At 43.4% G+C, this 13335-nt stretch overlaps 2 protein-coding genes across 2 annotated transcripts in view; both read right to left on the bottom strand.

Moving 5' to 3' along the window:
- Positions 1 to 4036: 4036 nt before the first annotated feature.
- Positions 4037 to 6388, bottom strand: LOC138626920 (tripartite motif-containing protein 16-like). The gene is given in 2 exon segments (XM_069708929.1): positions 4037 to 4492; positions 4494 to 6388. Coding segments are annotated over 2 exon segments (1749 nt in total). The 5' UTR covers positions 5900 to 6388; the 3' UTR covers positions 4037 to 4149.
- Positions 6389 to 10141: 3753 nt separating this feature from the next.
- Positions 10142 to 13335, bottom strand: part of LOC138626921 (E3 ubiquitin/ISG15 ligase TRIM25-like) — a 188401-nt gene continuing 185207 nt past the window's right edge. The window contains exon 2 of the mRNA XM_069708930.1: positions 10142 to 12789. Within this exon, the coding sequence (XP_069565031.1) occupies positions 11067 to 12737 (1671 nt within the window). The 5' untranslated portion in view covers positions 12738 to 12789 and the 3' untranslated portion in view covers positions 10142 to 11066. The remainder of the gene's footprint in view (positions 12790 to 13335) is intronic.

Genomic DNA, 13335 nt, shown 5'->3' with positions numbered 1-13335 from the left:
CAGTCGTGTTGTTAAGCCACGTTTCAACCAGGAACAGAAAGTACAAAGTCTTATCGATGATGAGATCATTAACCAGAAAAGATTTATCGGTCAAAGATCCGACGATAAAAAAAAAAAGGCAATTTCATCTGCAGGGACTCTCAGACTGGAGAGGAGGCTGGTTGAGGCTGAACTTTGACAATTTTGAGATCGCCGTCTAGTAAGATAGTAATTTAGGTTGTAGGTCGGCGCCGAGAAGTCTGGATCCAGTGAAGTTCAGATGAACTCCATCAGGTTGAAACGCTCCTCACGGTTCCACAAAGGGTTAAAACTGTCAATCAAACCTATCCCATGTTTGAGGCGTGTTGACGTCAGCCGTGTTTTCAGGATCAGGAGTCCACCGAACGATTCACTTCCTTTCTTGCGCGTCGGAATCGGTCCGGAAATAAACGCGTCTTGTGATCGATGGTCACTCAGGGTTTTCAGCAGCAGAGTGAAATCTTTTTCCAGAGTCTCAGAGCCCGTTCTCTTTTGCAGGATGTCAGAAGAACCCGTGTGGATCAGAACCCTCAGACTTCTTGGACGAGTCCAGAGGATAACTGGGAGGAGCTCCGTTAACTCCTTCACACCGGTGGTATCCAAACACAGATTTTCAGCCATTTTAACGTGCTTGGTGATGGCGTCCTCCATCAAAATACCGCCTGGTGTCTGAGGGACCTGAACTGTGTCTCTTCTGGCTCTTGATCTAGCAGTGGTTTTGAGGCTGTTTCTCCTGCTTCCATCAGCCTTGTTTCTGGTGATGTAATGACCAGTTTCCACAGACTTAGTGTCATCACACACTTCATGAGTCAGCAGCTCGTACCTGTTGTGCAGGGAGAGATCCAGCGGTGGAGTGAGCGTTGGAGCTGTGTTCCTCATGTGTTTGTTTCTGTGGTGGATAACATCAAACTGAGCCCTGGATGGAGGTGATGTTTTGGGCCTCGCTCCAGTGCGATGTGTATTTAAAAACTCTCAGATCATATTTGCTCCGGACTTGGCTGAATACTGAGATCATTTCTGACGTCCTCCCGTGTTAGTCCGCTGATATCTAAGTGGTGGACTGCTGCTTTAACAATGATCTGAATCCTCTCTGGTTTGGATTCGACCTCCATCGTAGCATTTACTACCCCCTGCTGTGAAAGTGACCAGCTCTGTTTGTGTTTTGTAAGTCGACCGTTGTTTCCCCCTCGTTTTGTCTGATGGAGGACTGCTGTGGCTCGTTTTGCCGGCTTTACTTCTTCCGTCGGCTCCTCCACTCTGGCTGAACCTCTTCACTGCCTCTGCAGAGGTGGTTTTATTCTGCACCTTCACCTGCTGTATTTCCCTCTCCCCTTTCTCAATCATTACTCCACTTACTTTCTTTTTGGATACGGTTTCTATCCACTAGTGATGGTGAGATGAAGCCTCATGAGGCATCGAACCACTTCAGCCAATTGGTTCCAGAAAGGGTTCATTTCTCGAAGCTTCACGTGAACACGAAACCACCTGCTGGCCAAGTGTATAATGACAGGCAGCTGTATCTGAACCACATCATGTGATGCATTGAATGTTTGTGTCTGTTATGGCTGTTGGGAATGACTATGAATTACAGAAATGTATGACCAAATAATTTCTGTATATAAATGATCACATATGTGCATAATAAAATATTTTTTGAATGTATTCTGTGTGTGTAAATTTTCCCAAAATGGTCGTATCATGTGATATGGCAGGTTGTGTAATCATGTTTTTCTGTCACTTTAGGAAAATGGCATGAACTTAAGCAGGCAGAGGACAGTGGAAGTGCTTGTGTAACTTGGACAATGATGTACAGGACAGGGGACATTTTATTCATTTTTATTCAGAAATAACAGTTTCTCAACAGTTTTTGGTTTTGTGGATGTCCACATGTCAGAAGTAAGGCTAACAGCAGCCACCTTTTCCACTTTCTCCTTCTCCTTAGCTGACTCATACTTGGCCTCCACCGTGGCCTTCAGAGCCTCAAGGAAAACATATATAGTGCTGAACTGTGAGACACAATAAAGTACTCATTTGTTTCATGCATGCACCCATACATACCTGCCTTGTAGGGAGAACATAATTAGGATCCAGTTTGGACACAAATGCCCTGAATCCAACATCGTCCACAATACTGAAGGGCTGTGTGTCCTTCACTATCATGGAGACGAGGGCTTCATCCAGCTCTGGTTTTCTGGTGGCTGGTTAAAAGAGAATAAATACAGTGTCTGTTATCTGTCTTTATTTACACAATAAACAAAAGTGAACAGGGATAAATTGTGATGGTGCATTTGTAATATTGTAATGACTTCCCTTGGCTGGGTGAAGCTCCAGTTTCCTCCTTATTCTCATGCAAGGCACGGTAACGCCTCAGCATGGATGAGGTGTTGTTATTGTACCCCAACTCCTTGGAGCACAATAAACACCTCACCTTTGAATTAAATAAGAAACTGTGGAAAATACAGTTCTTGATAAGCAAACCTAATGTGTCTGAAATAGAGTTAGATTTAGCTTATTAGGAGTTATTAAATCAAAGTGTTCCCACAGGGGAAATCCTCCTCTTCCCAGCTGGCTCCATCTTATCACCTCCTTCTCTCCTCACTCTCCTACATCTCCAAACTATCTCTCTCTCTCTAACTTCTCCAAACTATCCAAACTCTCAACTGACCTCAACTCTCCACCAACTCTCCACATTTTGAATAAAGCCTGAAGAGTTTATATTGCTGTCAAACCTCCAGGCAAAATCTGAACCACTTCCTGAAGCAGTCACGTGGTACAGCCCGGCAGCGAGGCTTCGGACGTCATCATTTGTGGCTCCTCCCCTAAATGAAGCAAGCCTCGACACGCGCTTCGAAGCGTCGGCACACCTCGTGACGTCACTACTATTCACTACTTTAAAACGACATGTTTCTTTAATCCCGTCCGCTCGCTCTCTTTGTTCTGCATTTCTACACACAATCAGCAGGTTTCCATCTTTCCAAACTTTAGCCTCGAGAATATCCTCAATCTGGGAAGTTTTCACCATCCAACTATAGAAAATTCACCCTGCTCCTCACTTCCTGGGAATGAAGACTGAACGCGAGGCATTCTGGGATATGTAGTCTTCAGAGGCAACCAGCGCTGTCAGTGGGCAGAGTGCTCCCTCTGGTGGCCATTCTGGAAACAAGCAGCACCATGTTGTCTAATTCAACTCAGACAAATGGTGGATGAAGTATTCAGAACATTTATTGAAGTAAAAGTACAAATACAGCAAAGAAAACAAAGATACTCCATTACAAGTCAAAGTCCTTAATTAAACAGCTTACTCAGGTAAAAGTACAGAAGCGTTAGCAGCAACATTTAGTGAAAGTATTAAAGTAAAAGTGCTGCTTTGTTCCCTCTGAATAATCTATATTACTATATATGAAGCAGTGAAAGAATTCAGCTCCTTTATTTCAGAAAAAGTTCTGATACCAGACTGAAAATACTAGAAGTCCTGCATTCAAAACCTTGTTGAAGTAAAAGTATCGTCAGCAAAAATACACTGAAAACACAAAAAGTAAAAGTACACACGAAGCAGAAAATGTTCCCTGTTAGTGTTTTACTATTATATACATGATGTTTGTAGATTCATATTGCTGCTGGATTAAAGTGAATTTTACCGTCATAGTCACTGAAGGTTTTGCTCATTTCAACTACTTTATATATTGTTGATTTGTAAAGCGTCATATTGAACCAGATCATCACATATTTGGAGCGTTGCTGTCCTGTGAGAACCACGTATCTAAGAAATAAACACACCTTTTCAGCTTTGTCAGGTTTTTAAAATAGTTAATTTAGCAGGAGAATCATCTCAGTCCATAAAAGAACATTTAAATCTCTTTAGTTTATCAGAAAATAATTCAAAATTCAACTTCACCAAATTTAGAGATACGTGGTTTTCACTACAGGAACGGTGTGAAAAGAGCTTAAAAACAAGAATAAAACATATTAACATGAAGATAACAACTATCAAGAAGACGTCCAGGTGACGCCCATAATGCTTGATTGACAGCAGATCTTTGTTCAGAGCAGAAACGCCTCAATGATGGAGAGAAAATGAAATGGAAAATGAAAATGCAGGTTTAAACCCACTGAAACCTGAAAGACTTCAGTTTATTTCAGTTTACAAAACTCAGCAGAGTCTCCAACGAAGAATAAAAACCAAAACCCAACGTGGAGCGGCTGAGTGAACGTGGTCTGGACTCTGTGGAGGAGAGTCATGGTCTCAGAGACGCTGTAGAAGGACAGAGTACCTGCACTGTGATCCAGGTACACCCCCACTCTGGAGGATGGAGGACCTGAGACGGGAGTTTGAATGTTGTTGTACCAAAAACTGTTATTGTAACAATTTAATGACCAAGATTTGTCATTACCTCCAAATCCACTTTCCATCCAGCTCCCTGTTCTGTTGATATTCTTGTATGCGACTGCTACATCAACTCCTCTCTCCTCTCCTCTCCACCTCAAAGTAACAACGTCCAGTCAGACTCTCTCTACTCAGGACCTGACAACATCTACTGAATCTGTCTGGATGATCAGAATAAGACTGATTCTGATCCATTAATGTTGCTTTTCTGTTCCCATCAGATAATAACATCTGTCTGTTTGCTGTGTTTGGATCCAGTGTGATTTCTTGTGAATATCTTAAGAATCCAGCTCTGGTCTTTGGTTCTGGTTGTGACAGTAAAACGTCCACTTCCTTCACTGACACTGAGATCTTCTTCCATTCTTCATCCAGAACTTGCTGTAGTTTATCTCTGACCTCTGACACAGCTGCTGTCACATCCTGAAAGTAGGTGAGAGGACGGATATGGATGCTGGATGAGTCTGTAGGCTCACTGAGTGCTGACACTGAGGGGTAGTTGTGCAGGAACTCGTTGTGATCCTCTGTGTGTGAGAGCTGCTCCAGCTCGGCGTCTTTCCTCTTCAGCTCAGCGATCTCCTGCTCCAGCTTCTCCTGAAGCTCTTTGACTCGACTCACTTGGGTTTCCTGCTGGGATCTGACCTCCTGCTTCACATCGCGGCTTCTTTCCTGGAGGAGACTCATCAGCTGGGTGAAGAGCTTCTCGTTGCCCTCCAGTGTTTTCTCAGCAGACTGATTGATGTCCTCCACCTCCTGCTGAAGCAGCTTCACATCTTTCTGTCTGTCCTGGATTTTCTGCTGGACGTTTCCTCGACTCCCCTCGAGCTCTCTCTGCCTCTCGGTCCTTTCTGCTGCAGCTGAGACGGTGTCGTGGTCTTTATGTTCATCCACAGAGCAGAGATAACAGATAATCTGACGATCGGTGCGGCAGAACATCTTCATCACCTCGTCGTGAAGAGAGCAGATGTTCTCCTGGAGCTTCTTGGAGGGGTTCACCAGCTTGTGTTTCTTGAATGTTGCGGCATCATAATGAGGCTGAAGGTGTTTCTCACAATAAGAAGCCAGACAGACTAAACAGGACTTGACAGCTTTCAGTTTTCTCCCAGTGCAGACATCACAGGCCACATCTTCAGGTCCAGCATAGCAGTGATCAGCAGGAGCAGCTTGGAGTCCAGTCTTCTTCAGCTCCTCCACTAAAGCTGCCAACATGGTGTTTTTGTCCAGGACAGGCCTCGGTATGAACCTCTTCATGCACTGAGGACAGCTGTAGACTCCTGTCCCGTCCTGTCCGTCCCAGTGGACTTTAATACACTCCATGCAGTAGTTGTGTCCACATGGAAGAGTCACAGGATCCTTCAGTAGATCCAGACAGATGGAACAAGAGAAGGTTTCTCGGTCCAACTGAACTCCTTTCTGCTCCATTTCACCTCTCAGCAGCAGTGACTGTGTGAGTTTCACTTCCTCAAAGATAAAACTGGTTTCAGCTGATTTAAATATCATGTGACTCTGCAGCCAATGAGGACATCAGCTCTTAGACTCCACCCATGTTGGCTCGGCCCATCTTCCAGCTGCAGATCTGATGGAGGGAACAAGGAAACGTGACAGATAAATAAATCAAAATAAAAATCAACCTAAAATATAAAATATAGGTTTTACCAATTCAGTGAACTAAATTCTTTTCCTCAATCCTGTTTCTTTCAAGTATTGTAATAACACTTCCTTCCCCTTCAGGTTTATTTCATCTCTTTAACTCCTCAACTTCCAGCTTCCTCTTTAAACTCGTCTCACTCTCGTGTGAATTTCTGTCAATAACAAATGATATGATCTACAGATTCTGGTACTTTGCAGCACTCACATAATCCCGTCGGGTGTTTTATTCATTAACTGCATTGTTTTGTTCAGCCTTGTGTGTCCGACCCTCAGTCTGGTTCATGTGTTTTCCTCCGGACGTCCTCCCTTTGCCAACTTCTCTCTGAATAGCATGAAGGCGTCTTCCTGTGTCTCCAAACTGTGCTGCCGCTCCTTCACCATGTTTCTTATTATTATTAATTTAGCTTCCGCTTCACTGAATAAAATCTCTGTACTGTGCTGACACTCCAGAAAAAAGGACACTGGAAGGAAAGGATTAGCTTTACAACTACTGATAGTCCAAATGACAAAGAAGTTTTGGAAATGAAATCCCTTCCTCTAAATTATATCCCTCCAATCTTACCTACAAGCATTATGAAGAATTCTGTTGCTCTTTATGACAAAAACTAAAATGCTGAAATGTTTTGACCAGCATTTTATATTATTTTTGTATATTTTGTGTTCTTGGCCGCAGCAAAGACGGAGCACACCAGGGATTTAACAAAAAGAAACGCATTTTATAATCAAACTTAACCAAAAGACGCATACGGGGCGAGGCAGACAGGAGCTGATGACTGAACAGGCTGCAATCCAGGAAGCAACAACAAAAAAACAAGTTAAACAAGTTACACAGAGACTGAAACTTCCACCTGGCGTGACTTCATTTGGTACAGAGTCGTTGAAGGACCAGATAATTTCAGCAGGAGAAGCTGATGAGTTCACTGAGTGCAGTTTTGTCACTTGTGATCAGGAGCAGGTGAGGCGGAGCTGCGACTCAGGAGAGGACGGCTCGGACACGTTCCACAAATAACCAGTCAGACAAAGAAACCGAGAATCGGTGCTGAAGCCCGACTGTATTTAGTAAAGATGTTGGTCGTTAGTCGTTCTTACGTAAAGTGATTTTCCTTTTTGGAGGCTTCATCATATTCAAAGACTCATGAAAGTGGATAAACATTTGTCTCCCGGTGAAAAATTTAGTATTCTAGTGGAGTCGCGAGTGGGCGTGGCCAAATGGCTCGAGAGCGCCCCCTAAAGAGATGCCCCGGCGGCCACATTTACCTAAATTCACCAAATCCGGTGGACACGTGTATCACACCTGGACGCACAAAAAAGTTACATTGCACCTTTATGTCAACTCGACAGGAAGTCCACCATTTTGAATTTAGTCGCCATTTTGGGTGATTCTAACACGTTGTACTTTGTCGAACTCCTTCGAGGGATTTTGTCGCCCCGACTTGAATTTAGGTTCTCTGGATAGAAAACATGTTTGGGATTAAAAGTTATCAAAATAATTCGTTTTCATTGATACGTGTGCCCAGAAGAGGCGGCCATTTTGAGCGTCTCGCCATGAAACTACGAGTTGCTTTAAATCTTATGTACATGGACCGACCTTCTCCAAACATCACAGGTATGATAACAGCCCCGCCCTGAAGACCCCTGTGGAGTAATATTCGCTCATAGTCATAGCGCCCCCTGTTGGCCACTGGAAATGACACTTTTCATACTTTCACATTCTACGTCAAGCTGGTTGATCCCATGAACCTAAAGTTGGGTCACAATAACCTAAACATGTAGTTGATGATATATTGAGACATTCGTTCGACTTTGTCAATGGGCGTCGCCGTGACGATGCGGCAAAGTTTGATGCCGTGACACAGGAAGTTGATGTTTAAGGTCAAAGGATGTTTGAAACCTCATGAAACGTGTGACATACATCCACCGTAGTGAGACGATACATCTGATATGGGTTTTGCGAGTGGGCGTGGCCAAACGGCTCGCTCACCGTGACACAGGAAGTTGCTGTTTAAGTAATGAAGTAAAACATTTTGTGATTTAAAAATAGATCGAAGGGAACGTGTTTAAAGGAATGCGCCTCATCTTATCTGATGAATCGGACGAGTTTCCACAGACTCCGTCTACGACTGAAAAACACAAACTACTGCTGAAAACCGGAGTATCCAAACATTTATAAATATATATTTTTTTAAAAACAGTCACAGAGAGAAACAAATACTTGGAGATGAAAGTAAAAACATCAGAAGTGTTAGTCAGAATATTTCAAATAAAACTCACGGTGTTGCCGGGCGGCCGGAGATGCTGCAGCTGGTGATGATGATGATGATGATGAGGAGGAGGAGGTGCTGCTGTGACACACACTGATCACACAATGACAACAATGCTGTTAAAAGGGAAATGTGTGTGTGTGAAACGAGCCTTCCTCTTTCACCTCCTCTTTCACCTCCTCCTTCTCTCAGCTCCCCTCAAAGACACCACCTGAACTTCACCTCTGTGATGCGTTCAAGTTCATGAGGTAAAACAGGAGGTGGGCCTGTCGCGACGGAAAGTGGTCTGACAGGCCAGTCTGGTTTTCAGGGTGAGAAGCCCTGTTGTTTTTCAAGGAATTATTTTTCTCTTTCCTTATTATTCTTATGTAAAGTGATTTTCCTTTTTGGAGGCTTCATCATATTCAAAAACTCATGAAAGTGGACAAACATTTGTCTCCCGGCGAAAAATTTCCTATTCTCTTGGAGTAGCGAGTGGCCAAATGGCTCGAGAGCGCCCCCTAAAGAGATGCCCCGGCAGCTACATCTACCTAAATTCACCAAATCCGGTGGACACGTGTATCAGAAAAAAGTTACATTGCACCTTTATGTCAACTCGACAGGAAGTTCACCATTTTGAATTTAGTCGCCATTTTGGGCGATTCTGACACGTTGTACTTTGTTGAACTCCTCCGAGGGATTTTGTCGCCCCGACTTGAATTTAGGTTCTCTGGATAGAAAACATGTTTGGGATTAAAAGTTATCAAAATAATTCGTTTTCGTCGATGTGTGAGCCTGTGAGGGGCGGCCATTTTGATGGACGTGGCACACGCTCGTTCGCCGTGACAAAAGAAGTTAATGTTTAAGGTCAAAGGATGTTTGAAACCTCACGAAACGTGGAGCAAACATCCGGCGTGGTGAGACCATACACGTGATATGTGTTTCGCGAGCGGGCGTGGCCAAACGGTTCGCCAGCGCCCCCTGCTGGAGACAGGAAACGAGACAAAAATAGCAACTTTAAGCGGGTATACGAGGTCTCTCACGCGCTGTCATCGGGGGGATGGCGCGCCGGAGTGCGAGGGCCCGTACATCACTGCTTGCAGTTTTAATTAAATTTCTGTTTCTAAATAAATAACTGGGTCCATAGTTCCTCTACCTTTCTGAAATCAATTTGATGAGTTGGTATCATTCTCCCTGGTTTCAAAATAAAATGTGAATCTGTCTGTAATCATTATTTCCATAATCTTATAATCTTAACTAACCTGCCGTACTCTTCTAATTCCTCTCCTGCTTCTAATCATCCCCCAAATCTGATCCAATAACTCTTCCAGATTTCCCTCTTTGCTTTCAGAATGATTTTTTATGAACCCTCGTTTCTGCTTGTTCGTATTGTATTAAATTCTGGAAGTGATGTGATTTTTCTTCATAACCTAAGAGAGCTTTGTTTCTTTCTGTCGCTGCTCTCCAACACTCATCTGTCCAGCAGGGGGCAGCCTTTCTCTTCATCCTTCCTTCACCTTCAGCACTTGTTGGATTTGCAGCTTCCAGCACTGTAAATATTAATTTTTATTAATCTCTTCAATTTCTTCATTTAAATGTATTTGATCCATTTCTCTCTCATATATATATATATATTAAAGACCCACTTACCCACTATATCTCCTGCTTCCTCCTTTGTAATGATACTTTACAACATATTGGAAAATGGCCACCACCCACCGATATTTCATCTTCTACATCCCGCTCACACATCCCAGCTAGATTCCTCCATACTATAGTTAAATGTAGTGCAGACGTGTTCCCCGTGTGAACATCTAATCTAGTTTCAAATTCAACTCAGACAAATGGTGGATGAAGTATTCAGAACATTTATTGAAGTAAAAGTACAAATACAGCAAAGAAAACAAAGATACTCCATTACAAGTCAAAGTCCTTAATTAAACAGCTTACTCAGGTAAAAGTACAGAAGCGTTAGCAGCAACATTTAGTGAAAGTATTAAAGTAAAAGTGCTGCTTTGTTCCCTCTGAATAATCTATATTACTATATATGAAGCAGTGAAAGAATTCAGCTCCTTTATTTCAGAAAAAGTTCTGATACCAGACTGAAAATACTAGAAGTCCTGCATTCAAAACCTTGTTGAAGTAAAAGTATCGTCAGCAAAAATACACTGAAAACACAAAAAGTAAAAGTACACACGAAGCAGAAAATGTTCCCTGTTAGTGTTTTACTATTATATACATGATGTTTGTAGATTCATATTGCTGCTGGATTAAAGTGAATTTTACCGTCATAGTCACTGAAGGTTTTGCTCATTTCAACTACTTTATATATTGTTGATTTGTAAAGCGTCATATTGAACCAGATCATCACATATTTGGAGCGTTGCTGTCCTGTGAGAACCACGTATCTAAGAAATAAACACCTTTTCAGCTTTGTCAGGTTTTTAAAATAGTTAATTTAGCAGGAGAATCATCTCAGTCCATAAAAGAACATTTAAATCTCTTTAGTTTATCAGAAAATAATTCAAAATTCAACTTCACCAAATTTAGAGATACGTGGTTTTCACTACAGGAACGGTGTGAAAAGAGCTTAAAAACAAGAATAAAACATATTAACATGAAGATAACAACTATCAAGAAGACGTCCAGGTGACGCCCATAATGCTTGATTGACAGCAGATCTTTGTTCAGAGCAGAAACGCCTCAATGATGGAGAGAAAATGAAATGGAAAATGAAAATGCAGGTTTAAACCCACTGAAACCTGAAAGACTTCAGTTTATTTCAGTTTACAAAACTCAGCAGAGTTTCCAACGGAGACAAACCAAAGTCCAGCGTGGAGCGGCTGAGTGAACGTGGTCTGGACTCTGTGGAGGAGAGTCATGGTCTCAGAGACGCTGTAGAAGGACAGAGTACCTGCACTGTGATCCAGGTACACCCCCACTCTGGAGGATGGAGGACCTGAGACGGGAGTTTGAATGTTGTTGTACCAAAAACTGTTATTGTAACAATTTAATGACCAAGATTTGTCATTATGTCCAAATCCACTTTCCATCCAGCTCCCTGTTCTGTTGATATTCTTGTATGCGACTGCTACATCAACTCCTCCTCTTCCTCTCCTCTTCACCTCAAAGTAACAACGTCCAGTCAGACTCTCTCTACTCAGGACCTGACAACATCCACTGAATCTGTCTGGATGATCAGAATAAGACTGATTCTGATCCATTAATGTTGCTTTTCTGTTCCCATCAGATAATAACATCTTTCTGTGTGCTGTGTTTGGATCCAGTGTGATTTCTTGTGAATATCTTAAGAATCCAGCTCTGGTCTTTGGTTCTGGTTGTGACAGTAAAACGTCCACTTCATTCACTGACACTGAGATCTTCTTCCATTCTTCATCCAGAACTTGCTGTAGTTTATCTCTGACCTCTGACACAGCTGCTGTCACATCCTGAAAGTAGGTGAGAGGACGGATATGGATGCTGGATGAGTCTGTAGGCTCACTGAGTGCTGACACTGAGGGGTAGTTGTGCAGGAACTCGTTGTGATCCTCTGTGTGTGAGAGCTGCTCCAGCTCGGCGTCTTTCCTCTTCAGCTCAGCGATCTCCTGCTCCAGCTTCTCCTGAAGCTCTTTGACTCGACTCACTTGGGTTTCCTGCTGGGATCTGACCTCCTGCTTCACATCGCGGCTTCTTTCCTGGAGGAGACTCATCAGCTGGGTGAAGAGCTTCTCGTTGCCCTCCAGTGTTTTCTCAGCAGACTGATTGATGTCCTCCACCTCCTGCTGAAGCAGCTTCACATCTTTCTGTCTGTCCTGGATTTTCTGCTGGACGTTTCCTCGACTCCCCTCGAGCTCTCTCTGCCTCTCGGTCCTTTCTGCTGCAGCTGAGACGGTGTCGTGGTCTTTATGTTCATCCACAGAGCAGAGATAACAGATAATCTGACGATCGGTGCGGCAGAACATCTTCATCACCTCGTCGTGAAGAGAGCAGATGTTCTCCTGGAGCTTCTTGGAGGGGTTCACCAGCTTGTGTTTCTTGAATGTTGCGGCATCATAATGAGGCTGAAGGTGTTTCTCACAATAAGAAGCCAGACAGACTAAACAGGACTTGACAGCTTTCAGTTTTCTCCCAGTGCAGACATCACAGGCCACATCTTCAGGTCCAGCATAGCAGTGATCAGCAGGAGCAGCTTGGAGTCCAGTCTTCTTCAGCTCCTCCACTAAAGCTGCCAACATGGTGTTTTTCACCAGGACAGGCCTCGGTATGAAGTCCTGCCTGCACTGAGGACAGCTGTAGACTCCCGTCCCGTCCTGTCCGTCCCAGTGGACTTTAATACACTCCATGCAGTAGTTGTGTCCACATGGAAGAGTCACAGGATCCTTCAGTAGATCCAGACAGATGGAACAAGAGAAGGTTTCTCGGTCCAACTGAACTCCTTTCTGCTCCATTTCACCTCTCAGCAGCAGTGACTGTGTGAGTTTCACTTCCTCAAAGATAAAACTGGTTTCAGCTGATTTAAATATCATGTGACTCTGCAGCCAATGAGGACGTCAGCTCTTAGACTCCACCCATGTTGGCTCCGCCCATCTTCCAGCTGCAGATCTGATGGAGGGAACAAGGAAACGTGACAGACTGCAGCTGCTGAGTTTGAGAGCAGTTTTTCCTCAATCACGTTTAGAAGACCGTTTGTCGGTCAGTCTCTGTTCTTTCTTCTCTAAATCTTCATTACAGAGACATTAGGAAAAAAAATTCTCCTCCAGTCACCTAATAGAATACCATTTTTACACAGGCTATAAAACAAAATTACGATGGGTTATATTTCTGAAGTTACTCAACTTTTTCCAGCGCAGAAGTGTTTTAAGACATTTCGTAAAATGGAAACTCCGATCTTTCCCGTGTGCCCTGAATGCAGCATCAGTGCTTCCGGTTGACGTCTCTTCACTGATGCTGTTAAAGCTGCCGAAGGCTCGGTGACGTTTTAACCTCTTCCTGCAGGCTAACGGCTTGCACACCACAAGAGGGCGCCATCATCCTGCTAGACATAAA

This window comes from Brachyistius frenatus, unplaced genomic scaffold (genome assembly GCF_029030835.1).
Source record: "Brachyistius frenatus isolate BFR_SWC_R1_liver_20210118 unplaced genomic scaffold, ASM2903083v1 Contig_79, whole genome shotgun sequence".
Lineage (NCBI taxonomy): Eukaryota > Metazoa > Chordata > Actinopteri > Embiotocidae > Brachyistius > Brachyistius frenatus.
This window is presented reverse-complemented; position numbering and strand designations above follow the sequence as displayed.